At 41.7% G+C, this 25,476-nt stretch overlaps 1 protein-coding gene across 1 annotated transcript in view; it reads right to left on the bottom strand.

Moving 5' to 3' along the window:
- Positions 1–533: 533 nt before the first annotated feature.
- Positions 534–25,476, bottom strand: part of LOC139234048 (furin-like) — a 108,253-nt gene continuing 83,310 nt past the window's right edge. The window contains exons 7-15 of the mRNA XM_070864916.1: positions 23,992–24,164; positions 23,523–23,735; positions 20,763–20,863; positions 19,780–19,883; positions 17,453–17,570; positions 12,215–12,394; positions 10,566–10,690; positions 6,178–6,303; positions 534–1,823 (exon numbers count right to left, since the gene is read on the bottom strand). Of these exons, the coding sequence (XP_070721017.1) occupies positions 1,255–1,823; positions 6,178–6,303; positions 10,566–10,690; positions 12,215–12,394; positions 17,453–17,570; positions 19,780–19,883; positions 20,763–20,863; positions 23,523–23,735; positions 23,992–24,164 (1,709 nt within the window). The 3' untranslated portion in view covers positions 534–1,254. The remainder of the gene's footprint in view (positions 1,824–6,177; positions 6,304–10,565; positions 10,691–12,214; positions 12,395–17,452; positions 17,571–19,779; positions 19,884–20,762; positions 20,864–23,522; positions 23,736–23,991; positions 24,165–25,476) is intronic.

Genomic DNA, 25,476 nt, shown 5'->3' with positions numbered 1-25,476 from the left:
GATCCTTACAGCTGGCAGACGGAGACCACCACCTTTGCCCCATTTGTCTAGCCTGATTTGAGCCCAGGTCGCTAGGCCGAAAGTATATCGTGCAGGTACATCACCAGTTTCCTGCTGGGAACTTCATAGCTCGTAAACAACTGGGTCACAATTAGATCATGCATAAAACAAATATAAAACTCTGTAGTGTGGTTAGTCTTCAACATCTAATTATTTTATTTGCCCCAAAATTGCAAGAGTCCAATCTGCTCTGGGAAGGTGAAGTTCTTGCCAAAGAACCCGATTTTATTTTGACTTCTATCCTGCAGTTGCTGGGCGACGGTACCACAGATGCTGTCAGCCTGTTGGTCCCTCACCCAAGTGCCAATCTTCGTATCTGTACTTCAATAGGAAGTGTTAGCAGGTCAGCCATGCCAAGCTCGAACTTGACTCAAGACGTGCACATGGGCATTTTTAGCAGGAGGAACCCTGGCTGATTTGTTTCTCTTTCCCTCTTTCCTCTCCCCGCCCCCCACCCCCCCCAAAGGGCACCCAAGCTGTAACCACAGCTCCCCCTCAGCACATACCAGGGTTCGAATCGGAGCCTCAGCACCACAATAGGAGCTGATTCACCCAATGAGTCAGAATTCATGGAGAGAAATTTGTAAAAAAAAAATTAATTCAAACTTCAGCTACAGTTCAGTAAGTGTTATAAAGGATGGAATTTAAAAAAATTTTAAAGTGCAAAAATGGTAGCCCTTGAAATCAACACTATTCCTACAACACAAACAAGTTATGACACTTTACTAAACATCAGTAAGGCTTCTGCTCCCTTGTGTGATTAAAATAAGTTTGAAAGTCTTAATTGCAATTGTAAATTCCTCAATTAAAAGACTTCAATTTATCAAATTTACTTTTCAATTTTGGATAGATAATTTTGGAAGTGATAAATCATTACTGATTTCATTGCGTAACATTGAACTGTAAAAAGAAAATCCTCTTCCACTTTACCATTCTATGGCTCTGCCCAGATTATGCTGGAACTAAAGTCACCCACCTAACCCAGTTAAGAGCTGTGAAAAATGCTCATGCCCAGTATTGTTAACAGTTCAGATACAAGGGACTGTTTCCAATATCATTTCAAATACCCACCTTCCAGATAAAAATAGGTGTGTGGATTTCTTGTCCCCTAAAGACACCTTTCCCTGAAGTCCATGAAAATGAGACACATAACCCTTCATTAGCAACAGGATGGAACATGTGAAGAGAGGAATATTAGAGGACACTTTGTATTTTCTTTACAAATGCCGCTCTCTCACTTTGGCCCTCAACATCAAATTCTTCACAATCCGATTCGGATAAATCTCCATCCTTCCAGGTGTCAGAAATACCTTTGTAAGATATAATCCCTTTGCCGTTTTGTAGAGTGTAGACTTTCACTTTGCTGAACTGGAATCCTGACCGGACCTGAAGAACTATAAATATTATAAAAAATACCATTATAATGAAGGCACAGATGGTCAACGCAAACCAGACAGGTATGTGCGACTCGGTGAACGGTTCGACAATTTCCTCATCCTCCAGGGGCGACTCGCGGCTGACTTGCATCTGGGGCGAGCAGCTCAGCTCAATCTCATTGTAGCGCGAGTGAGGGAGGCAGGAAAGGCAGCGGTTGGCAGTAAACCCGTTACACGTGCGGCAAGAAGCGTGACAAGGAAGGCAGGCCAAAACTTGCAGAGATTCGACGGCGTTTTCCACGGGATTTTCGATGAGTCCTTTATAAAAGCCGGGGGGACATTTTTCCACGCAGCTTTGCTGATGCAGAAAAAATATACCTTCACATTCTGAGGAGACAGAATAGGAGAGAAACAAATACTTCAGGAACAATTTCAGCAGTGATGACTTTTCAGCTATAGTGAGGCTCTAAACAATCAAGGCAAAGGGATTCTGCCACTACCTTTCCTCAGGTTCAGAGCCCAAAACTGAACAGAGTGGTCCAAATGTTGAATTCCAACCCCTTTGAGATACAGGCCAACATTTGGTCTTAAACTTACAAGGGACACAAGCAAGGAATCCAATGAGGCACCAAATGAACTTGGTAAGAGCACTTGCAGCTTGTTTGTAAACATAGTGCTGGAGCACCAGCTACAAACCAGGGCAAGTACATATTTTAGCTTCAAATAAAAACAGGAAGGACACAAAGAATTTAAAATAAAACTAATTTGGGATAACCTCATCCAACAGTCCGTGTGAAGCTGGACACAACCAATCCGTAATGCAGCAAATTAGTAAGCTCACTGACCTTAAGGAGGCACGAAATTTATAAAAGCACTGGAAATATTTAGAGGGCCCATTATTATAGAAAAAGAGAGAGAGAAAAAAGAAAGGATAACATTACAGGCGGAACCCCTCAGTCAGAACTTCTGATGCAGGGTTTGCACCTGAAGTCTTAACCTGTCTTCTCTTGGCGGTACTGTGTGTTTTCATTCCAGATTTCCCACATTTGCAGCTTTTCCATTTTACAAGAAATCATTGAGTGAGAAAAGGAGTTTCCATCAATCTACTGCTCTATTTTTAAAATTGGCAGTAGGGGAAAAAACAGTAAAAATGTGAAACAGAAGGTTATAAAAAAAAACTCCTAAAAGACAAATTAACACGAGAAAATAACCTGTGAACTTCAAAGAAACCCGCAACCTTTTTAAAAAAAAATCACCTATTAAAAAGTACCCTGTTGAAACACAACTCAAAAGGAGATCAAAAACAACAGATTCCTTTTTCACTGAAAACTACATAAAATGGTTCATCAAAAAGCAGATAACTTGTGTGCTCCAGAATTCAATTCAAAACAAAGCTGAGGCATTGTTTCCAAACCATTTAGTGAGCAGGTTATAATGAACGATAAATTTACAAAACTGAACTGGTTGTATCTGCAACCTGCTCATTAGGCAGAAGCCTTTTAAAATGCTCAACAGGGTGCATAAATTAAAAACAAACTTTGAAGTTTTTCAAAGCATTTTCCCAATTATTTTCTTGATAAAATCCAGGTGCCTACCTCAGTTGCTAAAATTTAGCAGAACACATGCTCTTCTGGTGTCTTGCCCAAGGAGCCATTCATTATGTGAGCACAGACAGTGAATGCTGCAAGGTTATCCAACCATGCAGGGCACTTCAGCTGAGCTCACTCCTGTCTCCACACGATGTCAACACACAGCCGGAGCCACTGGAGATTAACCAGGGGTGGTAATCCTGCCCGATTTCCCCACTCCCTAGCCCAGAGATGTGGATCTCAATTGCAGCATCCCTACTGCTGTCCAGCTAACTGAATAGACTAGGGATGGAACCTGGACCTTCTGATTTGAATGATCCGCATTTACCCACTAAGCCATCAAGGGGCTAAAAGGTTAAGATTTTAAACATATCACAGTCCAACACATATTTTGAGAAATGGGGATAGGTGTGCGCGCGTGCCTATAAACACAACTCCCTCTCTTTACACATTAACCAACACAAGTTGCTGACATTTGGTCATAAAGTTGGTAACAAGTCATCCTGATCTGGAGAGCTCGAATGACATTGCGCTGGTCAGCAAACACACACCGTGCCAATTTATCCCCGAGACACCAGTGACAGATCATGGAGAAATTAAGTCACTTTATTGCAAAGTGTACAAGCAGAGTTCACAGAGTAAAGAACTGTTTCCCTTCTGACTGACAGACTGTCAAAGCTATCTTGTAATTTAACGAAAGGGAATCTTCATACAGGGAGAATTTTAAAATGGTTTATAAAGCAAAAGTCACAATGTAAAAAATCTCCACTTGAATTGGGCACCAACCCCTCAAACTCCCGGGGCGGGGGGGGGGAAACCCACACGCATCGTGATGTGCATTTTAACTAATTTACTCGGTTTTGGGAGGCTGATTATATACATGACTTTGGCCGAGAGTTGCCATTGGTCACCTCGCTATTTCCATCATGAATTTAACCGTGCCCAATACAAAAGCTAAAGAAAATATCAGTTTTAACATCATGCCAGAAAACCGGTAAAATGCAGCAGTGCTCACTGTACTGGTTGTTGCAGCTAGTTAGTAATCCGTGCATTTAGATTGTTCTACCAAGCCACTATTAAAATTACAATTACTTGTACAGCCTGGCAGTACTGTGCATAGAACGTTGGCAGTGATTTGGTACCTGTAGTAGTCAATCACAAGAACGAATACACCCTGAATGTGAAATTGCCCAACCTCACCACCTGGCCAATTCTATCCCCTTAAAACAGTTCAATACCTGTCATTAGCACTTCAAGGAAGGATTCATGTCTCAGCTTCAAAAGTCATCTTTCACGTAAAACCCACCAATATCACAACTTTGCCTGGACTGCTCTTGCCCAATGACTACTGCTCTTCCAACCAAGGCCCAAATTCTCAAGATGCCCAATCATCTGTTCATCAAATAACTTGTTTGGTTCAATTGACTTGACTATATTCTATACTACAGTCTCCAATCACCCTCCACACCCAGGTGCAACTTTTCTGGTCTGTGTCTCTTGTCAATACCATGGCTATTACTCCTATGAACTTTCCCATCTTGCTTCTCCAAAGCTGTAAATACTACATCCTACATATTCTTTTTACTTACAGCTGTCTGATCCTGGGAAAGCACATTCAACTTTACACCTACTTCAACCTCCCTTCCTTTCTGTCCATACTTGGCATCACCCAATTAATCGTTCTCTACTGTCCCTTTTCTTAAGTTATTGTCAAGTCAGTGTTCAGCATCGAGCTGTGGCCTTTCACCTAGGTTTCCTTACAAGAAAAATTCTAAAAACTAAAACCCGAATGAATTGATTTAATATTTCATTTCACGATATCACTGCTTAGTCACCATAACATGGCAATGACTGCAAGGTTAACAATGTTATGTTGTGTTGGTTTCTAATCTTAGAGTCAAGTATTACAGTACTCTGACAAAAGGTCCAAATTCTAGTAGCAATTTAACCCAGCTAGCACAAATGCTGATACTGGCACTTTTACGATTTAACACTTGCAAATCTTTCAGAACTATACAGGACATAATTTCAAATTAGAGTTTATTAATAAATGGCCTTTTTTTTACCTTTTTATCCTTTACCCTCATCCTCAATCACACCACAAAACTCTATTCTTGGTTTGTTTACAACCAGGTATGCGAAGGCCCTTTACCTGGGCGCCTCAGCACTAATCGGTCAGCCGCTAACAGATCAACAACGGTGCAAGCTGACTTCTGAACGACTTGGATTTATATAGCGCCTTTCACGACCACCAGATGTCTCAAAACGCTTTACAGCTAATGAAGTACTTTTGGAGTGTAGTCACGGTTATAATGTAGGGAAACACTGCAGCCAATTTGCACACAGCAAGCTCCCACAAACAGCAATGTGATAATGACCAGATCAGTTTTTAAAAAAAAAAGTGATGTTGATTGAGGGATAAATATTGGCCAGGACACCGGGGATAACTCCCCTGCTCCTCTTCGAAATAGTGCCATGGGATCTTTTAGGTCCACTTGATAGCAAACGGGGAGTCGGTTTAACGTCTCATCCGAAAGACGGCTCCTCCGACAGTGCACTGCTCCCTCAGCACTGCACTGGAACGCCAGCCTAGATTTTTTTGTGCTCAAGTCCTTGGAATTGATTAAGGCCCAACATGTCAATTGTGCAAGACAGCAGATAAAAGCCCAAGCAAAATTAATTCAACTAGGTAGCCAATGTATGATGCGCCACTATAAGCGTCTACTATCCACCAAACATTATCACTAGTCATTCAGGCTGGTAACTTTACAGAAAGCCTTCACTAAGCTTTGTCCCAAGTTATGTCAATTTTATAGAACCAATTTGAAAGAATTTTCATTCATCATTTAATTCCTGACGTATTGAAAAAGTTAATCAAAAACAGAAGCACAAACCAAAGACGGAATGGTTCTCCTCTGGAGTCAGAATTATTTAACTTTGTGTTAATCATTTAACACTATACAAAATATCTATTCATTAATCTTTCTGTAATGCCATGTTTTTTTTTTGGGGGGGGGGGCGGGGGAGTTTAAGGTTTTTCTTAATATATATATATATATATTATTTTCCAGTTCCTGCTTGTAGAGGGCGCTCAGGGACAGAAAATGCTGTCCCTCGTGAAATTCAAACCCCTGCTTTTTTTGTTTACTCACCCGCACACACTTGCTGAGAGTTCAGTGTCTTGCAGTTGGCAGGCAGCGAGATGTTGGTCAATTTCAGCTGGCTGTGATTAGCTGGTGCCGTACCATATAGAACCAGTGTGAACTGTCTTAGGGTACCTGAATAGATAAGCAAACGCAAGTTTCTGGATTACAAAAAAATCTGCTACACATTAAACAGCGGCAACCAGGGCTATACTAAAACTACAAGAGATACGAGAATGCAAAGACACTTCAATTTTTTGGAACTAAAAAACAGATTGAGTCAGCATGTGGTAGATAGCAAGCGAGAGGAGGAGACACAAGTTTGGGTGTGGCCTTTCAATAGAACATTTTCCATGAAGGGTCACGACAAATATTAAGCTATCTTTTCTCATCTGGATCCAGATCAAACTAGTTTTAGAAAACTATGAAGGCTTTTAATGATAATAAATAATAATAATAAAAATAAAATAATAAATAATAAAATAATAATAACTTATTTATATAGCGCTTTTAACATAGTAAAACGGCCCAAGGCACTTCATAGCAGTGTTAACAAGTCAAAACAGATAAATTTGATACCAAGCCACAAAAGAAATTAAGGCAGATGACCAAAAGCTTGGTCAAAGAGGTAGGTTTTAAGGAGCGTCTTAAAGGAGAAAAGACAGGTAGAGAGGCGGAGAGGGTTAGGGAGGGTGTTCCAGAGCTTAGGGTCCAAACATCGAAGGCACAGCCACCGATGGTTGAGCAGTTATAATGAGGGATGTTCAAGAGGGCAGAATTTGAAGAGCGCAGACATCTTGTGGGGTTGTGCAGCTGAAAGAGAAGAAGAGATAGGAAGCGGCAAGGCCATGGAGTGATTTGTAAACAAGGATGAGAATTTTGAAATCGAAGCATTGTTTAGCCGGGAGCTAATGTAGGTCAGAAAGCACAGGGGTGATGGGTGATCGTGACTTGGAGAGTGTTAGGACACGGCCTGCTGAGTTTTGGATGACCTCAAGTTTACACAATATTCCAGGTGAGGCCTCACCAAGGCCCTGTACAACTGCAGTAAGACCTCCCTGCTCCTATACTCAAATCCCCTAGCTATGAAGGCCAACATGCCATTTGCCTTCTTCACCGCCTGCTGTACCTGCATGCCAACTTTCAATGACTGATGTACCATAACACCCAGGTCTCGTTACACCTCCTCTTTTCCTAATCTGTCACCATTCAGATAATATTCTGCCTTCCTGTTTTTGCCACCAAAGTAGATAACCTCACATTTATCCACATTATACTGCATCTGCCATGCATTTTCCCACTCACCTAACCTGTCCAAGTCACCTTACAGCCTCTTAGCATCCTTCTCACAGCTCACACCACCACCCAGCTTAGTGTCATCTGCAACTTGGATATATTACACTCAATTCCTTCATCTAAATCATTGATGTATATTGTAAATAGCTGGGGTCCCAGCACTGAGCCCTGCGGCACCCCACTAGTCACTGCCTGCCATTCTGAAAAGGACCCGTTTATCCTGACTCTCTGCTTCCCGTCTGCCAACCAGTTCTCGAAGCATGTCAATACATTACCCCCCAGTACCATGTGCTTTAATTTTGCACACCAAGCTCTCGTGTGGGACCTTGTCAAATACCTTTTGAAAGCCCAAATACACGATTTCCCTTTCATAAATCTATGCTGACTTGGACCGATCTTGTCACTGCTTTCCAAATGCACTGCTATTTCATCTTTAATAATTGATTCCAACATTTTCCCCACTACTGATCTCAGGCTAATTCCCCGTTTTCTCTCTCCCTCCTTTTTTTAAAAAAAGTGGTGTTACATTAGCTACCCTCCAATCCATAGGAACTGATCCAGAGTCGATAGACTGTTGAAATGATCACCAATGCATCCACTATTTCTAGGGCCACTTCCTTAAGTACTCTGGGATGCAGACTATCAGGCCCTGGGGATTTATCGGCCTTCAATCCCATCAATTTCCCCAACACAATTTCCTGACTAAAGGATTTCCTTCAGTTCCTCCTTCTCGCTAGACCTCGGTCCCCTAGTATTTCTGGAAGGTTATTTGTGTCTTCCTTCGTGAAGACAGAACCAAAGTATTTGTTCAATTGGTCTGCCATTTCTTTGTTCCCATTATAAATTCACCTGATTCTGACTGCAAGGGACCTACGTTTGTCTTCATTAATATTTTTCTCTTCACATAGCTATAGAAGCTTTTGCAGTCAGTTTTTATGTTCCCAGCAAGCTTCCTCTCAGTCAATTTTCCCCCTCCTAATTAAACCTGTTGTCCTCCTCTGCTGAATTCTAAATTTCTCCTAGTCCTCAGGTTTGCTTCTTTTTCTGGACAATTTATATGCCTCTTCCTTGGATTTAACACTATTCCTAATTTCCCTTGTTAGCCACGGTTGAGCCACTTTCCCCGTTTTATTTTTACTCCAGATAGGGATATACAATTGTTGAAGTTCATCCAGGTGATCTTTAAATGTCTGCCATTGCCTATCCACTGTCAACCCTTTAAGTATCATTCGCCAATCTATTCTAGCCAATTCACGTCTCATACCATCGAAGTTACCTTTCTTTAAGTTCAGGACCCTAGTTTCTGAATTAACTGTGTCACTCTCCATCTTAATAAATAAATCTACCATATTATGGTCACTCTTCCCCAAGAGGCCTCACACAACAAGATTGCTAATTAGTCTTTTATTACACATCACCCAGTCTAGGATGGCCAGCCCTCTAGTTGGTTCCTCGATATATTGGTCCAGAAAACCATCCCGAATACACTCCAGCAAATCCTCCTCCACCATATTGCTACCAGTTTTGGTTAGCCAATCTATATGTCGATTAAAGTCGCCCATGATAACTGCTGTACCTCTATTGCACGCATCCCCAATTTCTTGTTTGATGCCGTCCCCAACCTCAATACTACTGTTTGGTGTTCTGTACACAACTCCCACTAGCGTTTTCTGTCCTTTGGTATTCCGCATCTCTACCCATACAGATTCCACATCATCCAAGCTAATGTCGTTCCTTACTATTGCGTTAATTTCCTCTTTAACCAGCAATGCTGCCCCACCTCCTTTTCCTTTTTGTGTATCCTTCCTAAATGTTGAATACCCCTGGATGTTGAGTTCCCAGCCTTGGTCACCCTGGAGCAATGTCTCCGTAATCCCAATCCTATTCATTAATAGCTGCCTGCGCAGTTAATTTGTCCACCTTATTCCGAATACTCCTCGCATTGAGGCACAGAGCCTTCAGGCTTTGTCCCTTTAGAATTTTGTTGTAATGTGGTCCTTTTTGATTTTTGCCTTGGGTTTCTCTGCCCTCCACTTTTACTTTTCTTTTTTCTATCTTTTGCTTCTGCCCCCATTTTACTTCCCTGTCTCTCTGCATAGGTTCTCATCCCCCGACCATATTAGTTTAACCCCTCCCCAACAGCAGGAGCAAACACTTCCCCTAGGACATTAGTCTCCTAATTTGAGGAAGGACATTCTTGCTATTGAGGGAGTGCAGCGAAGGTTCACCAGACTGATTCCCAAGATGGCAGGACTGACCTATGAAAAAAGACTGGATCAACTGGGCCTGTATTCACTGGAGTTTACAAGAATGAGGGGATCTCATAGTAACACACAAAATTTTGGACAGGTTAGATGCAGGAAGAATGTTCCCAATGTTGGGGAAGTCCAGAACCAGGGGTCACAGTCTAAGGATAAAGGGTAAGCCATTTAGGACCGCGATGAGGAGAAACTTCTTTATTCAGAGTTGTTAACCTGTGGAATTCTCTACCGCAGAGAGTTGTTGATGCCAGTTTGTTGGATATATTCAAGAGGGAGTTGGATATGGCCCTTTCAGCTAAAGGGATCAAGGGGTATGGAGAGAAAACAGGACAGGGGTACTGAGGTGAATGATCAGCCATGATCTTATTGAATAGTGGTGCAGGTTCAAAGGGCCGAATGGCCTACTCCTATTTTCTATGTTTCAGCCAGGAGTGAGTTGGAATAGTCAAGTCTCGAAGTAACAAAGAGGGTAAACAGTGAAAGATAGCTTCTGCTGGTTGGTGAATCAGCAACATATGGGGGGGGGGGGGGGGGGGGGGGGAGAAGACTGAAGATCAGCACTAGGTGAATGTAGGGGGTAGTTGGAGAAATGTTTTCACATGGAGTATCATTAGGACATGAAATGTATCACGTGGCTATTGAGGCAGAAACAAAATTATCTAAACATATTGAAAAAGAATATTAAAGGATATGGGGAAAGAGCAGAGAAAAGTGATTAGAGCAGATATTCCAACAGGCACAATAGCCTCCTTCTGTACTGTAATTTATATGGTTCATGCACATCCATTGGGGAAGGGGTTATGAGTGCAGATATGCAATACCAATTTTGGAAACACAAACCATAATTATTTGCACCAGATGTATTCTCCAATTCCAGAACCCATTCTCCTGAAGGATTTTCATCCCATGAATGTGTAGTCATGAAGGCCCAGTCAGTAAATCCCTCAGATGAGTAGTCACGCTGTCTGTAGGAGATAAAAATACAATTGTAAATTAGTACAATTGGTCTTTCATCCCAAAATACTGATGGCATTATTTTATTTTTTCTCTGCCTCCAGAGGAAATAAAAAAAATTTAAAATTGTATGCATTCATGACTTCATTTTTGAAAGTATACTTTGCAATGCTCAATATCGCCCCCCCAATTTTACTCCTAACCATGCAAAAATCAGCATTCTACATACAAAATCAGTTAAGTCTATGCTCTATTTGCTGAGTGATAGACAGGAACATAAAGGGTGGAATTGTGATCTCTTGAAACCCAGCTCCTAGATTCCATTGAGCAAGAATTTAGGGCAGTGCTGTGGCCTCGTTCAGTCCTTGCAAGTCCAGAAGGTAAGAATCAAGGACTGCAATTCATGGTCCCTCACATCACAGGCCAAATGCTCCAGGAATTGAAGCATGAGCTCCACATCAATAAGTAGAATCAAGTTTACTCCCTGCAAAACATTGAGAGAGAAAAAGACTCAGATTGCCCCTGCAGTAGCTGGTCCAATAACTTGCTGTATTTACTCTGACAAAATGGGATGTAGGCCAGAAACTCCTTAATCACAAGAATCCCACATATCAGCTCTCTCTCTCTGGTAAAATTCCTATAAACAGGATGAGTCAGCTCACTTTCATTCTGAGAAGGCTAACATTTCTTACATTTTAAAGTACCTAAATATGTGGCTTGCTCCGATTATTTGTTTCAACTCAGCAATGTTTGTATATTTACTTCTTTCTGGAGAGTCAAGGTTCCAGCAATATTCGGAGCTTTTAAAAGATGTGTTTTCAGTGAGTGGAAACCAGCCCAATATTTAGCAATATTCTTATAAAGGCACGCTCCATTTGCAGGACTTTTTCCAAAGTACTTTACAGCAGTACAGACTCGACACCAGTACACAGTCACTTACTTTTAAGCTACCATTGCTCTTTGCTTCTAACCCAGTGACATGCCCACAGGAGGTGTGGTACATATGGCATCAGTGAGTGAGCTTAAGAGTGGCTGTGGGGACTGAATGAAGGTAGTGGGAGTGGTACTCGTGTGCACCGCTGTGTCCATGCCCGGTCAGTTTTGGTTGTGCCATCAAGGTTCCGACAGTTACCCTAGTCGGGTGCTCCAGGTGACGTGCCAGCCACCAGCAGTGAGCCAGGGATTGGGGTCTGGATTTCTCATGGTTCATCCTTAGCAAATGCATCATTCTCTCCTACTCCACTATCTTCCAGAGTCTTAATTGAGGAGGTTTGGGGGAACGGGGAGAAGAAAGTGGTTTATCTAACCAGCCTCTCAGCAGGTTGCGATACTGCAACAGATTGAACTTCAAACTGCTCTCTGCCAGGTACAAATGAACAAAAGGGAGTTAAACACAGAAAGACACAAAATAAAAAACCTACATGTTATAGAATTGCAAGCTGATTTTCATTATTCACAAGATATTATTCATAATTTGTTTGTACTTTATTCTCATGTTTGAGTTAGATTTCATCGAGTGATAAGCAACTTCATACCTTGGTGCCAACAGAGTTGACCTTGTCCCCATGGGACTGGTGAGGTATATAGCCAAGTCTCCACGTCTGTTGTATGATAGCGTGATTCTTGCCTGCACATGTTCCAAGGACAGGATAAAATTTGAACTTTCAAGGCACGCATCAACCCTTTTCCGTATCTCTAATCGTTTACCAATATCCCTAAAAAGAAAGTTATACATCAGACTTGCATAAATTCCTGAGCTTTGAAATATGTAAAGGAAGTGTCACAATATCCATTTAAATTATCCATTAGCATGCACAGTATAAACATGATCAGTCGGTTGAGGCCCAAGAGGCCATTTGCAGGGTGAGCAATCTGTGGCAGCGCAAATCCCAGGTCGAATCCTGCATATTTCAGCTTGACCCTGCTGGTAGAACTTTTGCATTAAAATCGGACAGTTGTGGTTTCAAGTCCCACTCTAGGACCTGAACACACAACCTAGGCTGACACACAATGTAGTGCAGTATTGGGGAGTGCACCGTATTGTCAGAGATGTCATCCTTCAGATAAGCTGTTAAACCGAGATCCCACCTAGTGTCTCAGGTGGATAGTAAAAGATCCCACAACATCGTTCAGAGAACAACAGGGAGTGTCCCAGTTAACATCCCCTCCCCAAACACCACCAGAAACAGATTAGCTTGACATACACCCCTCGCTGTGTAGCTTAAATTATTTATAGGCAGTCATTCGAAACGAGGATGACTTGCTTCCACGCCGAAAACGGATGAGTTCATAGGTGCTTCAATGATATTCCGGATCCAGAACTACATCCTGAAGTGTGGAAGATGCCCGTGCATGGATTTTTAAAATACTTGTTGCACCCCAGCCACCACAGGCTTGACAGAGCTAGGCCTTGGTCCAGTGGCAAGGATTAACCAAGTCGACTGGAGACCAGCTCTGCTGCACGGACCTAGTGCGCACACATATTGCAGTGTGGGCTGACTCGTGCTGCCCCTGGGCCCTCGCCTCTGCTGGGCCCCGATCAAATCCCTCTACAAACTCTTGCCGCTCCTTCGACCCGACCTCGCCACTCCTGCCCACACTGCAATCAGTCATCGCTCTCCTGCAGCAGTATGCGCTGCTCCCTGCAGTGGCACTGCCGCATGCTGCTCCCTCTAATGGCCCCAGCCTGCTGATGGTCTTGCAGGCCGGGACGCCGCACGTTGCTCAACTCAACAATCAACTCACTGTACATCAAGTACACTTGAGCAATGTACTAGGACAGTGTAAGTCTTTGCTTCACGTACTGTGTTCAGTATAAATTGCTGCTTGAATACTGCATTTTTACTTAAAAGTCCTGGAGGCAGGTAGCAACAATCAATAGAGATGTAGCACATTCACTGCGCAGATGAGTGGGAGCGTGAAAGAACGGCCAGTGTGGAAAGCATAAAAAATAAGACCTGGGCAGAGAGACAACTACAACAAGCCACTTGCCCAAGTCACTAAGTTTTGTAATTAAGAATCTGCATACCAGGGCTGCTGACCATATATTCTTCATCTTAAGAATATAGTAGTACATGCAGCTGGTAGCCTTTTGATCAGCAAGTAAAAACATCTGGTCAATGGAGATTTTAAGACAGCCATCAGTAATAAAATATAGAAGCAAACACATTTCTATGTAACATGAAGGAAATTAAATTCCCCAAAGCACTGCTGAAAGTATGTGGTACACTATCATTTCTGCTCAAACCAGTTAGATTGCAGAAGCCAGCAGGCCTGAAAGCTCTTTGTCAACATGGAGAGTTTAAAATTAATTTGAAAAGTTTGCCTTGTACTGGTTGCAATTATATTAGATGGTGCGAAGCTGAAGATGTATGGCTCTATCCCCCACAAAATATGGTCCAACCAACTTCCCTCACGACTTATAGTGCACAGCTCGAGTCAACACAAAGCCAAAACATGTGCAATATAGAAAAGGCAGGTAAGGTTAGTTAATCTTTCCAAAATATTTCTCCAGCCACGCTTCAAACTCTTATTAAATTCCCATTACATTGGATTCTCAAGAGGATATTCATAAATTATTGACTTGCCGTTTCAATTGACGTCATGCTTTAATGATTATAATCTACTGTTAAAAGACTCCGGGCTTCACCTGCCAAGACACTCACAGTAGCTCACTCATACACTGCAAATTGGATGAATGCATTTGAATGAAAATGATACTGATTAGATTATCCGTATCAGACAGAAAATCATCTGCTGGCAAAATCCAGCAGGAGTGAAAGAGAGTAGCTGTTACAAAGCCATCACTCAGCTACTACCTCTGACGTTCCACTTACATATTTTCCTAAAAATTGCATGGAGATATTACTGGGTAAACACAATTTATCTTACGAAATTATGCTATTTAGCAGATGTTAATGCACTGGCACTCTTAAAATAGTGGAGAATGGAATTTTAAACAATGACGCTAGGTTCATATATCAGACAACACAGTTAGGCTACGAGTCAATCTCTCATGGTGATGCACATGGAGAATCAAGACCAAGTGTAGTCTTCAGATGAAATGAGGTCAAGTCCAAAGCACAGACATAATTCAGTCCCCATTTAGTTATACAGTCGGCCCTTACTTTTATATGTCCCCATTTATAATGGAAACTGGCCATGTAAACCGGTCACGTGGTTATTGCACCCTCTCGCCAGAGGTGGCGCTGAATAACCATCAGTAGCAGGAAACCTGGCCAATTTTCCCCTCCCCAATTGGAGGGGTTTGTGATGATTTTCATACCCCTGCAGCTGCCTCTCAGACCAGCTGATGCAGCACAGACCAAGTATCAACCCCTAGGTTCTTCCTGGGCTTCGTCATTCACCACTCTCCGGTTTAGTGACTTAAAAATAAGTATTTGATATTTTTTCGATCATATTAATCCAATAGAATCTAAGGTTTATATTCAAATACTCCAGACAGAATAATTTAAATGAGCCGAATAAGCTAGTAATGGTCAAAACGCTTCCGGAAAAAGTCTCAAGAAATAATAGACTGGCTATTAAAGCTAGCGTTCAGGTTTTCATTTTTTTTAAAATATTATCACTGAATAAAGGTGATTTGGCAAAAGCACAAAGAACCGCAGCAGATTTATTGCAAAGCTATACACACAATTGTCCCTTCATTCAAAACAGGTTATCTGCCAAGTCAGTAGCTTTTTAAAAAAAAATGTACACACACACACACAATCTTTAACCTTACTACTACACCGACAACCACAGTCCTGTGGTAACTGATCTGTCAGACACCCAGTCGTCACAAAAGACCATTCATTCCATGACCTGATTCAGCACAACTAGCACAGCAATCCACAGACACATGAAACCCAATAAGATACCCAGCACCAAAAGACATGAGGTACCAATTGTCAATTTCTTTTGGCTTCCGTGAATAAACTTTATAGTCAGATAGCTTTTCAAAAATTAAAATGCCACTTGGCTAAACATTCAGTGACATCACGAAGCCTCAGGAGTGTGTTGGTGACGCAAAACTGGCGGCATGAGTCAACTCGTGAGCTGACCTCAAAGGACAGCGGTGAGGGGACCAGTCTGTGTCTCAGCTTCGACTGCACATTGCATGGGGCATGACTCCAGTACGGCATCGAGCAGAGCTTATAAAATGCTCAGGGTTATAGGCTGGAGCCACAGGCACTTCAAGAACTTGTTTCAAGCACGTCAACACTCCTGCTTACACTCTTATCAGCCAAGAACCGAGCCGTGTGCATGCATGGAGGGATTTGTGGGACCAGATTCACAGCGAGGCACAAGATACTGCCAGCTATGAATCAGAGAGGGGGGGTGGGGGGAGGGGCGATAACATTTACTTTTAAAAGACAAACTTCTTTGAAGGCTGGAGTGGCAATGCTACAGTGACCTAGAAATCATCACAGGTTCAGAGATTTCTCTGTTTTAGCCTTGAATACTGTTAGTTCAATGACAATATGCAGTTTAACACTAATATTCAATACGAAATAGGAGCAGGAGTCGACCATTTGGTAATTTTTCTCCATTCAAAATTATCTGTTTGTCTGCAACACTTGTGAAGCATCTTGGGACATTTTACTATGTTAAATGCGCTATATAAATAAAATAAATTAAATAAGATCACAGCTGAACTGATCATGGGCTCAGCTCCACTTCCCTGCCTGCTCCCCATAACCCTTGACTCCCTTATCGCTCAAAAAATCTGCCTATCTCTGCCTTAAATCTATTCAATGACTCAGCCACCACAGCTCTTGGGGAAGAGAATTCCTCCTCATCAGTTTTAAATGGGCGACCCCTTATTCTGAGACCATGCCCCCTAGCTTTAGTTTCCCCTATGAGGAGAAACATCCTTTCTGCATCTACCTTGTCGAGCCCCCTCATTATCTTTATATGTTTCAATACGAGCAACCCTCATACTTCTAAACTCCAGAGAGTATAGGCCCAACCTACTCAACCTTTCTTAAGTCAAACCCTTCATCTCAGGAATCAACCGAGTGAACCTTCTCTGAACTGCCTCCTGTGCAAGTATATTCCTCCTTAAATAGAGACCAAAACTGTATACAGTACTCCAGGTGTGGCCTCACCAATACCCTGTACAGTTGTAGCAGGACTTCTCTGCTTTTATATTCTATCCCCCTTGCAATAAAGGCCAATATTCCATTTGCCTTCCTGATTACTTGCTGTGCCTGCATACTAACTGTGTTTCAGGTCCCTCGGTACTGCAGCATTTTGTAACTTTTCTCCATTTAAATAATAGTTTTTTTATTTTTTCTGCCAAAGTGGATAACCTCACACTTTCCCACAATAACTCACTCAACCACACACCCAATAATTGATCAAATATTCTGGTGCCAGAGATATACGATTTGATTTTAACCAATCTAGGCTTCGGCAAGACAAACCTAGATTTAAATTGTTGACGCTTTGAATCAGAAAGTTACACAGCAGTGATCATCATCATAGGCAGTGCCTAAGGCGAGGATTACTTGCTTCCACTCTAAAAGCGAGTTCTCTGCCCCGCCAACCCACAGAACTCCTCCGTAGCACAAGTATAGGAGGGAGAAAATTGGTGGGAAATTAAGGGATGAATCCTTCGCATAATGATAGCGGAAATTTAAATCACCAAAATCCCTTTTTAGACAATCCATACTGATCGGAACTATGAAAATAAAGGCGAATGTCAAATTATGGCAGAACTCTGCCTGCAAATTTACAAGGGAAATCCTGACCAAAGAACCTCCACTTACTTTGGCTCGGAGGTGATAACAATGACACATTTCCGCTGATCTCCAGAGCTTATCCAGTTCTTAGCTAATGCAACCATAGCTCCGGCATCAAGTAGACCATATCCATAGGAGTGACTGACTGTAAGAGAAAAGGGAAATCTCTTAATAGCGCAAAGTGTGGCAATATTCCTGCCTGTTTTTCTTACTGCTGAGTTGACAAGATTGTTTCAGGCTTTGTAATACTATGAATGTACAATCATAGCACAACTGCAAAGCGGCAGGGGGGGGGGGGAAGAGAGAAGAGAGGGCAGAGAAAGGGAAGAGGGGTAAAAAGAAAAGAAATAGGGGAGCAAAGAGAAAATCAGTCTTAAATGCAGCTACCCTTTATTGTCTGACAATTCAAAAGGATTCCAGTTGAGATTTTGTCTCCAGCACTGGTAAAGGAGTAGGAAATGCTGAAGGATTAGCAGGTAAAGGACAGGACACCCATCAAATCTCTCATTCTGCCCGTCACATCCTAATTAATAAGTAGGAAGTTTGTTCTAACTGCCTTTTTGTTCAGATGCTTTTCTTTTTCTCCCTCTCTAGTGAGTGAACGTGATACAACAACTTGTATTTGTATAGCATCGGTAGCATAGTAAAATGCCCCGGGACCGTCACTAGAACGATTTCTAACAAAATTTGACACCGAGCCGCATAAGGAGATATTCGGACAGGTGACCAAAGGCTTGATCAAAGAGGAAGGTTTTAAGGAGCATCTTAAAAAGAGAGGTAAAGAGGCGAAGAGGTTTAGGGAGGGAGTTCCAGCACGTATACAATATCCACATAATGCTACATGGAGGCACGGTTGCGCAGCATTCTGAGTGTGCAAAAAGCATCCAATGAACCTATAGGGTTCTCACCAACATGCTAACAAAAAGATGTGCATGTCTCAGCAAACCACAACTTTAAGGGATTTAACTGAGAAAAGATTACACAAGATTAAGTTCTACAGCCTACTGAAAATAGTTAGGGATCAGGAAAAACTTCTTTATTCATGAAGTATACGCAATAACTTGCCAGACTTAATAATAGAGGCAGAAATGCTGGGAGTTGTACAAGTTGCAGCTGGATGCTGTGATAGGAGTGTTAGGGGACCACAGGGATGAGCTTCTGTGGGAGCGCAAGCCCGCATTTCTGAACACTTTGCTTCGGCTGTGGTCTGAAAATATCGAAAGGGTTAAAAGTTGGAAGATTCAAGACTGGATCGAAAGAGGCTGTTAAACGATGTTAAGTATTTGGGTGTAAATTGTTACTATGCGAATTCATGACATTGTCTGTATGTTAAGTATTTGAGTACCTTGTTACTATGTGAATAATAGTAATTCATGACATGTCTGTATTTGAGTGTACCTTGTTAAGATTTGATGGCATCATCTGTACCTTGTTACTATAATAGTAATTTATGACATTGTCTGTATTTGAGTACCTTGTTACTATTTGATAACATCTGTATGTTAAATAATCTGCTTGGTGTAAAGTAATTCAGAAAGCAGTTAGCCATGATTGTCTAAATGCAAAGAAAGAAGAGTTCAAAGGCTTTTTAGATATAAAAGAGATGGAACTGGCTTTTGTCACACACACGGACACCAGTGAAACTGGAACCTCGAAACGGGTGTCATTTCTTGGACAGCTGAATTTGCAAGCAAAGAGTTTGTTTAGCATGAAATGAATATCTGAATAAAAGACCCGATCCAGCCTTTGCTGCCACTGAGTGTGCGCGTATAATTCGACGTTTAAAGCAACAAAGCGAAAAGAGCAAGACAGCCATTACAACAGCTTCGATGAGCTGAATGGCTTTTTCTTTTGCCCCTCATTTTTCTTTTATTTTCAGATGAGTCTCAACACGAGATGCAGACAGACAAATCAAACAGGTAAGAACATAATAGAAGGAGTAGGCCATTTGGCCCCTCGAGCCTGCTCCTCCATTCAATAAGATCATGGCTGATCTTCGACCTCAACTCCACTTTCCTGCACTATCCTCATATCCCTTTAATATCCAAAAATCTAGCCATCTCTGTCTTGAATATACTCAACAACTGAGCCCCACAAGTCCTCTGGAGCAGAGAATTCCAAAGATTCACCACCGAGTGAAGAAATTTCTCCTCGTCCCAGTGCTAAATGGCCGACCCCTTATTCTGAGACTGTGACCCCTGGTTCCAGACTCCCCAGCCAGGGGAAACATCCTCCCCCTGCATTTACCCTCTCGAGCCCTGTAAGAATTTTGTATGTTTCAATGAGATCACCTCTCCTCCTTCTAAACTCTAGAGAATATAGGCCCAGTCTATTCAATCTCAAGTTGCTTTTACCTTTGCGGCCAACACCATTTGTAATCCAGTCGTTAGTGGAGAGGTGGGAAGGTTTGGACGTCTGTACTACAAGGTGCTGCATGTCTCGCCAAGTCAGGTTTTTACTAGGGAAGGAAGGAAAAAAATATTTAATGAATGGTAGGAGATTTTCAGCATCACTAGTTATGTGGCATGCAATTTTCAATAGGGAATGTTGCCGTATCATGTTTCGATTTCAAACTTAAAACAAGACAAAAGGCAAAGGACAGCAAAACCAATTAGTTTTTACTTAATTGGGTTCAGCAGGACAGACTAGCATCTAGTTACACTGCATTTCTGATCATCTTTATCTGTACTGACACCAATCTTGCACAAAATCACATCTGCAGAAATTTAAACTTAATAAAGCTCTCCCCATAGTTCAGTACGTAAATGCACCATGGTGCGGTACTCAGCAATTCAGATCAAAGGCACCAGGTTTGATCTTCAGTCTATTGAGGTAATCCTGGAAATAGCACGTTGCCACCATTGGCCCAAATTCCTGTAAGCTTTAGGGGCCCGGCGGGAGGGAGGAGAGAGAAAAATCGGGGGCGGGAAAACAAAACAGCCAGGGACCTGACTCCAAATGGATGTCCAGTAACCTCTTGAAAAGTGTGCAAGTCAGACAGACAGAATTCGCCTCAACCGATGCTTTCGCAGTGAAATAGCCTGCCAACACTCAGTCCAGGCTTATGTGAAGGATGCCCATTTGAGTGATACCCACAGAACAATGTCCCAGCAAGATGCAAGCACCTCTAGGACGGGAGGGGAGAAAATTAAGGGGGGATGGGGAAGTCTTACTGATACAACTCATATTTTGACAATTTAGTCTCAATTTTAAAAACAGACACAGCTTGATAGCAAATAGCCACAATTTAAATGCTGCATTTATTAGATCCTTAATTAGCAAGCTGCCACACAAACATTATGTCAACAGCTGCAGGTTGTTAGACTGTGATGCATACTTCGCCTCCAGTGCAAGGGCAATGATTCCAGCAGCAAGAGGAGCGGAGGCAGAAGTTCCGGTGTGCGACTCTGTACATTTCTGTCTGAGATCAGTGGTAACCTAAATAGAAATAAAGGAACAACTGTTACAAGGTATGAGCAACCAAAACATGCAAGCATTACAATCAGGTGCTGGAACCTGCCACCAAGTGCTGGAAGTCTGAAATAAAACATTAAAAATTCTGGAAATGTACAACAGGTCTGTCAGCATTAGCTCTGATAAAGGACTCAACCAGAAAAATTAAAGAGTCTTTTCTGTTTCAGACTAGAGATGCTTTCTGTGGTCATGAAAACACTCAAAAAATGCACGATATAGCACTCAGACTTGGATTATACACTGTCCTCCCTGCTCCAACATTCAAGTCTATCGAGATGACCCAAAACTAAAAGGCAGCTTGTACTGAGGGCTAGTCAGACAGTTGCCAGCTGGTATTAATTCGCAACGCGCGAGAGGCTGACACAGGATGGGGTGGGAGAGAGATCAAAGTGCTCACATTCTACAGCCACCACAGCTTTTAAATGGGACAGCACCACTGCACTTTTGTCTCATTTGGAGGAAACTTGACTCACTGCATGTCCAATATATATATACACTTTAAAAAAAAAAAATTAAAGTGCTTGTGAGCGTCTCTCTTCCTACAAGACACCGATTCTAGCTGGGCAAGGAATCACAGGTGCGAGTCATCCTCCGATGGCTATTTTACACATACCAGCTCAAAACTGAGTGTCAACAGCCTATTTGACTATGTTGCAACCAAACGATGTAGTTTTCACCGGACATCAGCACGAATCACCGGATAACAACCCTGGTTGATTTCCACCTGCCCTAACAGAGACCCGAAGATCAATTGTTGCACCTTAATTGTGCCCATTTCAGATCAGTTAACTCAACGGAGATTGGAGATCAAACAAGGTTTGATCTGAATTGATCTCCTTGTCTGTGAACACATGGCTATTATATTGGGAGGAGTCTTTATACACTGGGCATTAGGGTAATGGTCAGTGGAAATTTGAAAAGAGGACTCTAATGTATGCACCTGTGAGTATGTTCACAGGCTGCTGCGGTGTGAGTGGTGAAGCCAATCACATGATGGTCAAAAGACTCAATAAAACCCCGGCCAGTTGGGTTCGGGCAATCCATGATGAGGCAGGTAGTTGAGAGCCTGGTGGATGAACTGGTAATGTGTAGTGTGATTGTTAAACATTTGTTAACAAACCAACTAGTTCTTAATAGCAATTGTGTTGCTATGAATTCTTAAGCAAAGAATCCATGAAGCAAATACATTACAAACTCCATCTTTTCAAGCAAAACATAAAACTCTTTGCACTTTCAGGATTGAATAGTTTGGCGCCAAGTCAAGCAAAAGGTTTTCAGAAAAATCAACAAACTTAAAACTGAAGGACAAGCCAAGATGGAGGATGCTTTAATAAAATTGTAACCTGCTTAAATACATAAAAGTCTCATTAAATTACCAGTTAAGGAGAAGCAAAAACCAGATGAGTCATCAGAAACAATTCCTCTTTCTTTGAGGAACTCCAAGCAGTCTGACTCATGGCTGCTGCATACTTCCATTGTCAAAATCAATGCTGGTGAGGTTAAAAACCTTCAACTACCCCATACCCAGAGAATAGATACAAGAATCATGTGGATTCATATTACATAACAGCATGCTTGAGGTAATGGAGCAGGAAAGAGATCTGGGGATTTTAGTGGACATGTTTTTAAAAAGTTGTTTCAATACTTGCAGGCTGCAAAGAAAACAATTAAATTGTTGAAGTGTATAGACAACAAAGGGCGTGACTTCTATGTCTTTAAAAAAAGATTAAACGTTGTAGCTGGCCTTAGTAGGGCAGCATCTGGAGAATTTTGTTTGGTTTTGGTCTCCATATTACATGAAATATGTAGCATTGAGAGTGTGTCCAGGAGCACTGAGGTTTAAAGTTCAGCGTGTCAAAATAAAGTGGGAATTTTCGGGGTTTTTTTTTAAATAAAAGGGTGACAGAATTGTAGAATAGATTACCAGCAAGGGCGGTGGTAGAGAACCATGGCAGGGTTTAAAAACATATGCATCTATTTGCTGTTGGAAATGGGGATGCAGCTAATAGTTGCAGAATAATGGTAAATAAACTAATGGGAGGATAGGTTACAAAGCCCAAATTATCTTTTCTTAAAACATTGCTACACCTGACCTTGTCCATTACGGACATGGTCAAATGTAATTGCACCCTTATTTGCATTTCCTAACCCTAGCTGAGATGAGCTAACTTAGCAGTGATTATCCAACCTTAGGATGCACTATATAGGATATTTCAGAGAATATAACCAAAGAATGTAAGCACAGAAAGGAAACCATTTGGGCTATCGTGCCAGTTCCACTACCAGCTTCACTCAGCTGTCTATCCCAATCCAGTTTTCCCTGGTCTTATTGCCTGCCCTTTAATATTTTTTAAGAGGGAAGTACCCTGTTAAACGCTGTGACTGAATCAGCTTAATAGCCACTTGTGTAATGTAAAGTAAAACCTGCATGTGAAAAGAATATTCAGGCAACATTATTCGGCCTCTACCCAATTAAAAATGAAGTTTTATAATGCAATATTTTGAAAATGGTTACCGATTTTTCCAACATCATTGCATCAATAACCAAAAGCAAGCATAGAACAAAAACAGTTCAGAACTTTGGGCAACAATAAAACTTTAACACGGAGTAAGAGTTACTTACAATCTGTTTTTCAAATTGACCTCCACTGCTGTAGGTAGTAGCAAGTGTCGAGGAGCATGCCTCGCTGTACCATGGCACATTCCCATTTTGAGTCGTGCTGCTGATTGAAAGGGTGTAAATACTGTTTGTGTATCCGTCACAGTTACAGCTATCACGCTCCCGGCCACCATTCCCAGAGGCCCACACGAATATCGAGCCCAAGCGACCACGTCCCTGCAATTATTTAACCAAAACAAGTTAACACCGTACACCTCAAGTCCAATCTTGCACTGCTGTTTAACAAAATGTAATTATTTTGGCTACAAAATTGTGCACGTTTTTCAGAAATGCATTTGTAACAGTTATTTACATAGAATTTACAGTACAGAAACAGGCCATTTGGCCAAGAAAGTCTACGCCAGTGTTTATGCTCCACAAATGCATATTCCACTGTACATAACATATCTTGCACAAGTAATATTTACTTTACCTGAGAAATGCCTTTATAGAATGCTGCCTGTGCGAGTTTAGCAGGACCATCCACTGTCTTGCCATCATCTTCTGGACCCCAGCTGGCACTGTAGATATCAATGTGCTGAGGGTACATACCGAGGGACTGAGCTTCCACAGCATCAGTCACCTCTCCATCCAGCATTCGCACACCTACAGAAGCCAAAACAATACACAAGTTAAAATGGCTGGACCACCCGGAGTGGGAATGAATCACAAGGTTGTTGACAAACTACCAGAGGGGAAGGGGCGCTTACAGAACAGAATACACAAAGCAGAGGGAAAAGATAAACTAGAATATTTTGCTCTTCTACTATTCCGGAATTCCTGCTGGAAACACACATGTAAACATTGTGTACAATAAGACTGGGATGGTAGCATCCACTGTCGAAGGGCCTGCCAACATGCATTGTCAAAATGTGAGTAATGGTTATTTGTGTGATCAATCTTAAAAAGCAGAAGTGATGCAGAGGGAAGTGCTTTAAGTAAGTACGTCCAGTTACATTTAAATAGCTTGGTATTTTTTTTTAAGTAAAATATTAATTTTAGGAATAACATTATTATAAAGGCCTGAGATTTCATACCTGATGGAGCAAACAAACAGTTGGCCAGCAAGTGGCTGGAATGAAAGCATGGAGCTAGCCATCTTGGGCATTCCCAATTTGGTTTGGGAGTAGTCAACAGTAACAACTTGCATTTATACAGTGCATTTAATGGAGTAAAAATGCCTCAAGACGCTTCACAGCAGTGGTAACAAAATTTGACGCTGAGCCACAGAGATACTGGGACTCGTGACCAATAGCTTGTTCCAAGAGGTAGGTTTTAAGGAGCTTCTTAAAGGAAGAGCGCAAGTTGGAGAGGTTTGGGGAGTGAAGTCCAGTGTGGGAAAAGGCCATTCCAACCCATTAAGCCCCTGCCATCCAGAGTCAACGTATCTAATCATACCTCCCCCATCAACCCATTGGTCCCCATCTTTAACACATTCAAGGCTAAAAAATGATGTACCATATTCCTTTATCCACAAGTTTCTGGAGGAGTTAATTTTTTTTAATAAACTGGTTAATATCTATATTAAAATAGTGGACAGAAGAATGTATTACAAACACAAGCATTCAACCACTAATATCGGTGGGAGAGAGAAAAAAAAAAGACAAGAATTGTTTTTTTTTTAAATTGAGCACCGTTTTCGCTCCTGTGATATCCACTTTCCTGTTGGAAGTGCTGTGTAAAGTTTGCATTTGACTGTATTGCTCTTCATGGTTAAGTAGGGTGTTGACACTAAGAGCACTAAACAACAGCCATTTGGGCAATACGCCAGCGAGGAGGGGAAGAAAACGCAAACTGAAAGTAGATACTGCGTTTTTAAAAATATTCCAATGTGTATTCTGGTGTTTTCGATTAAACTAATTGAAGTTGCAGATAATACAAAACAGACTCATGGTCGGAAAATAGGGCACAGTATTTT

Source organism: Pristiophorus japonicus, chromosome 21, assembly GCF_044704955.1.
Source record: "Pristiophorus japonicus isolate sPriJap1 chromosome 21, sPriJap1.hap1, whole genome shotgun sequence".
NCBI classification, from domain to species: Eukaryota; Metazoa; Chordata; class Chondrichthyes; family Pristiophoridae; genus Pristiophorus; species Pristiophorus japonicus.
Note: the sequence above shows the minus strand (reverse complement) of the source record. Positions and strands in the feature narration are given on the sequence as shown.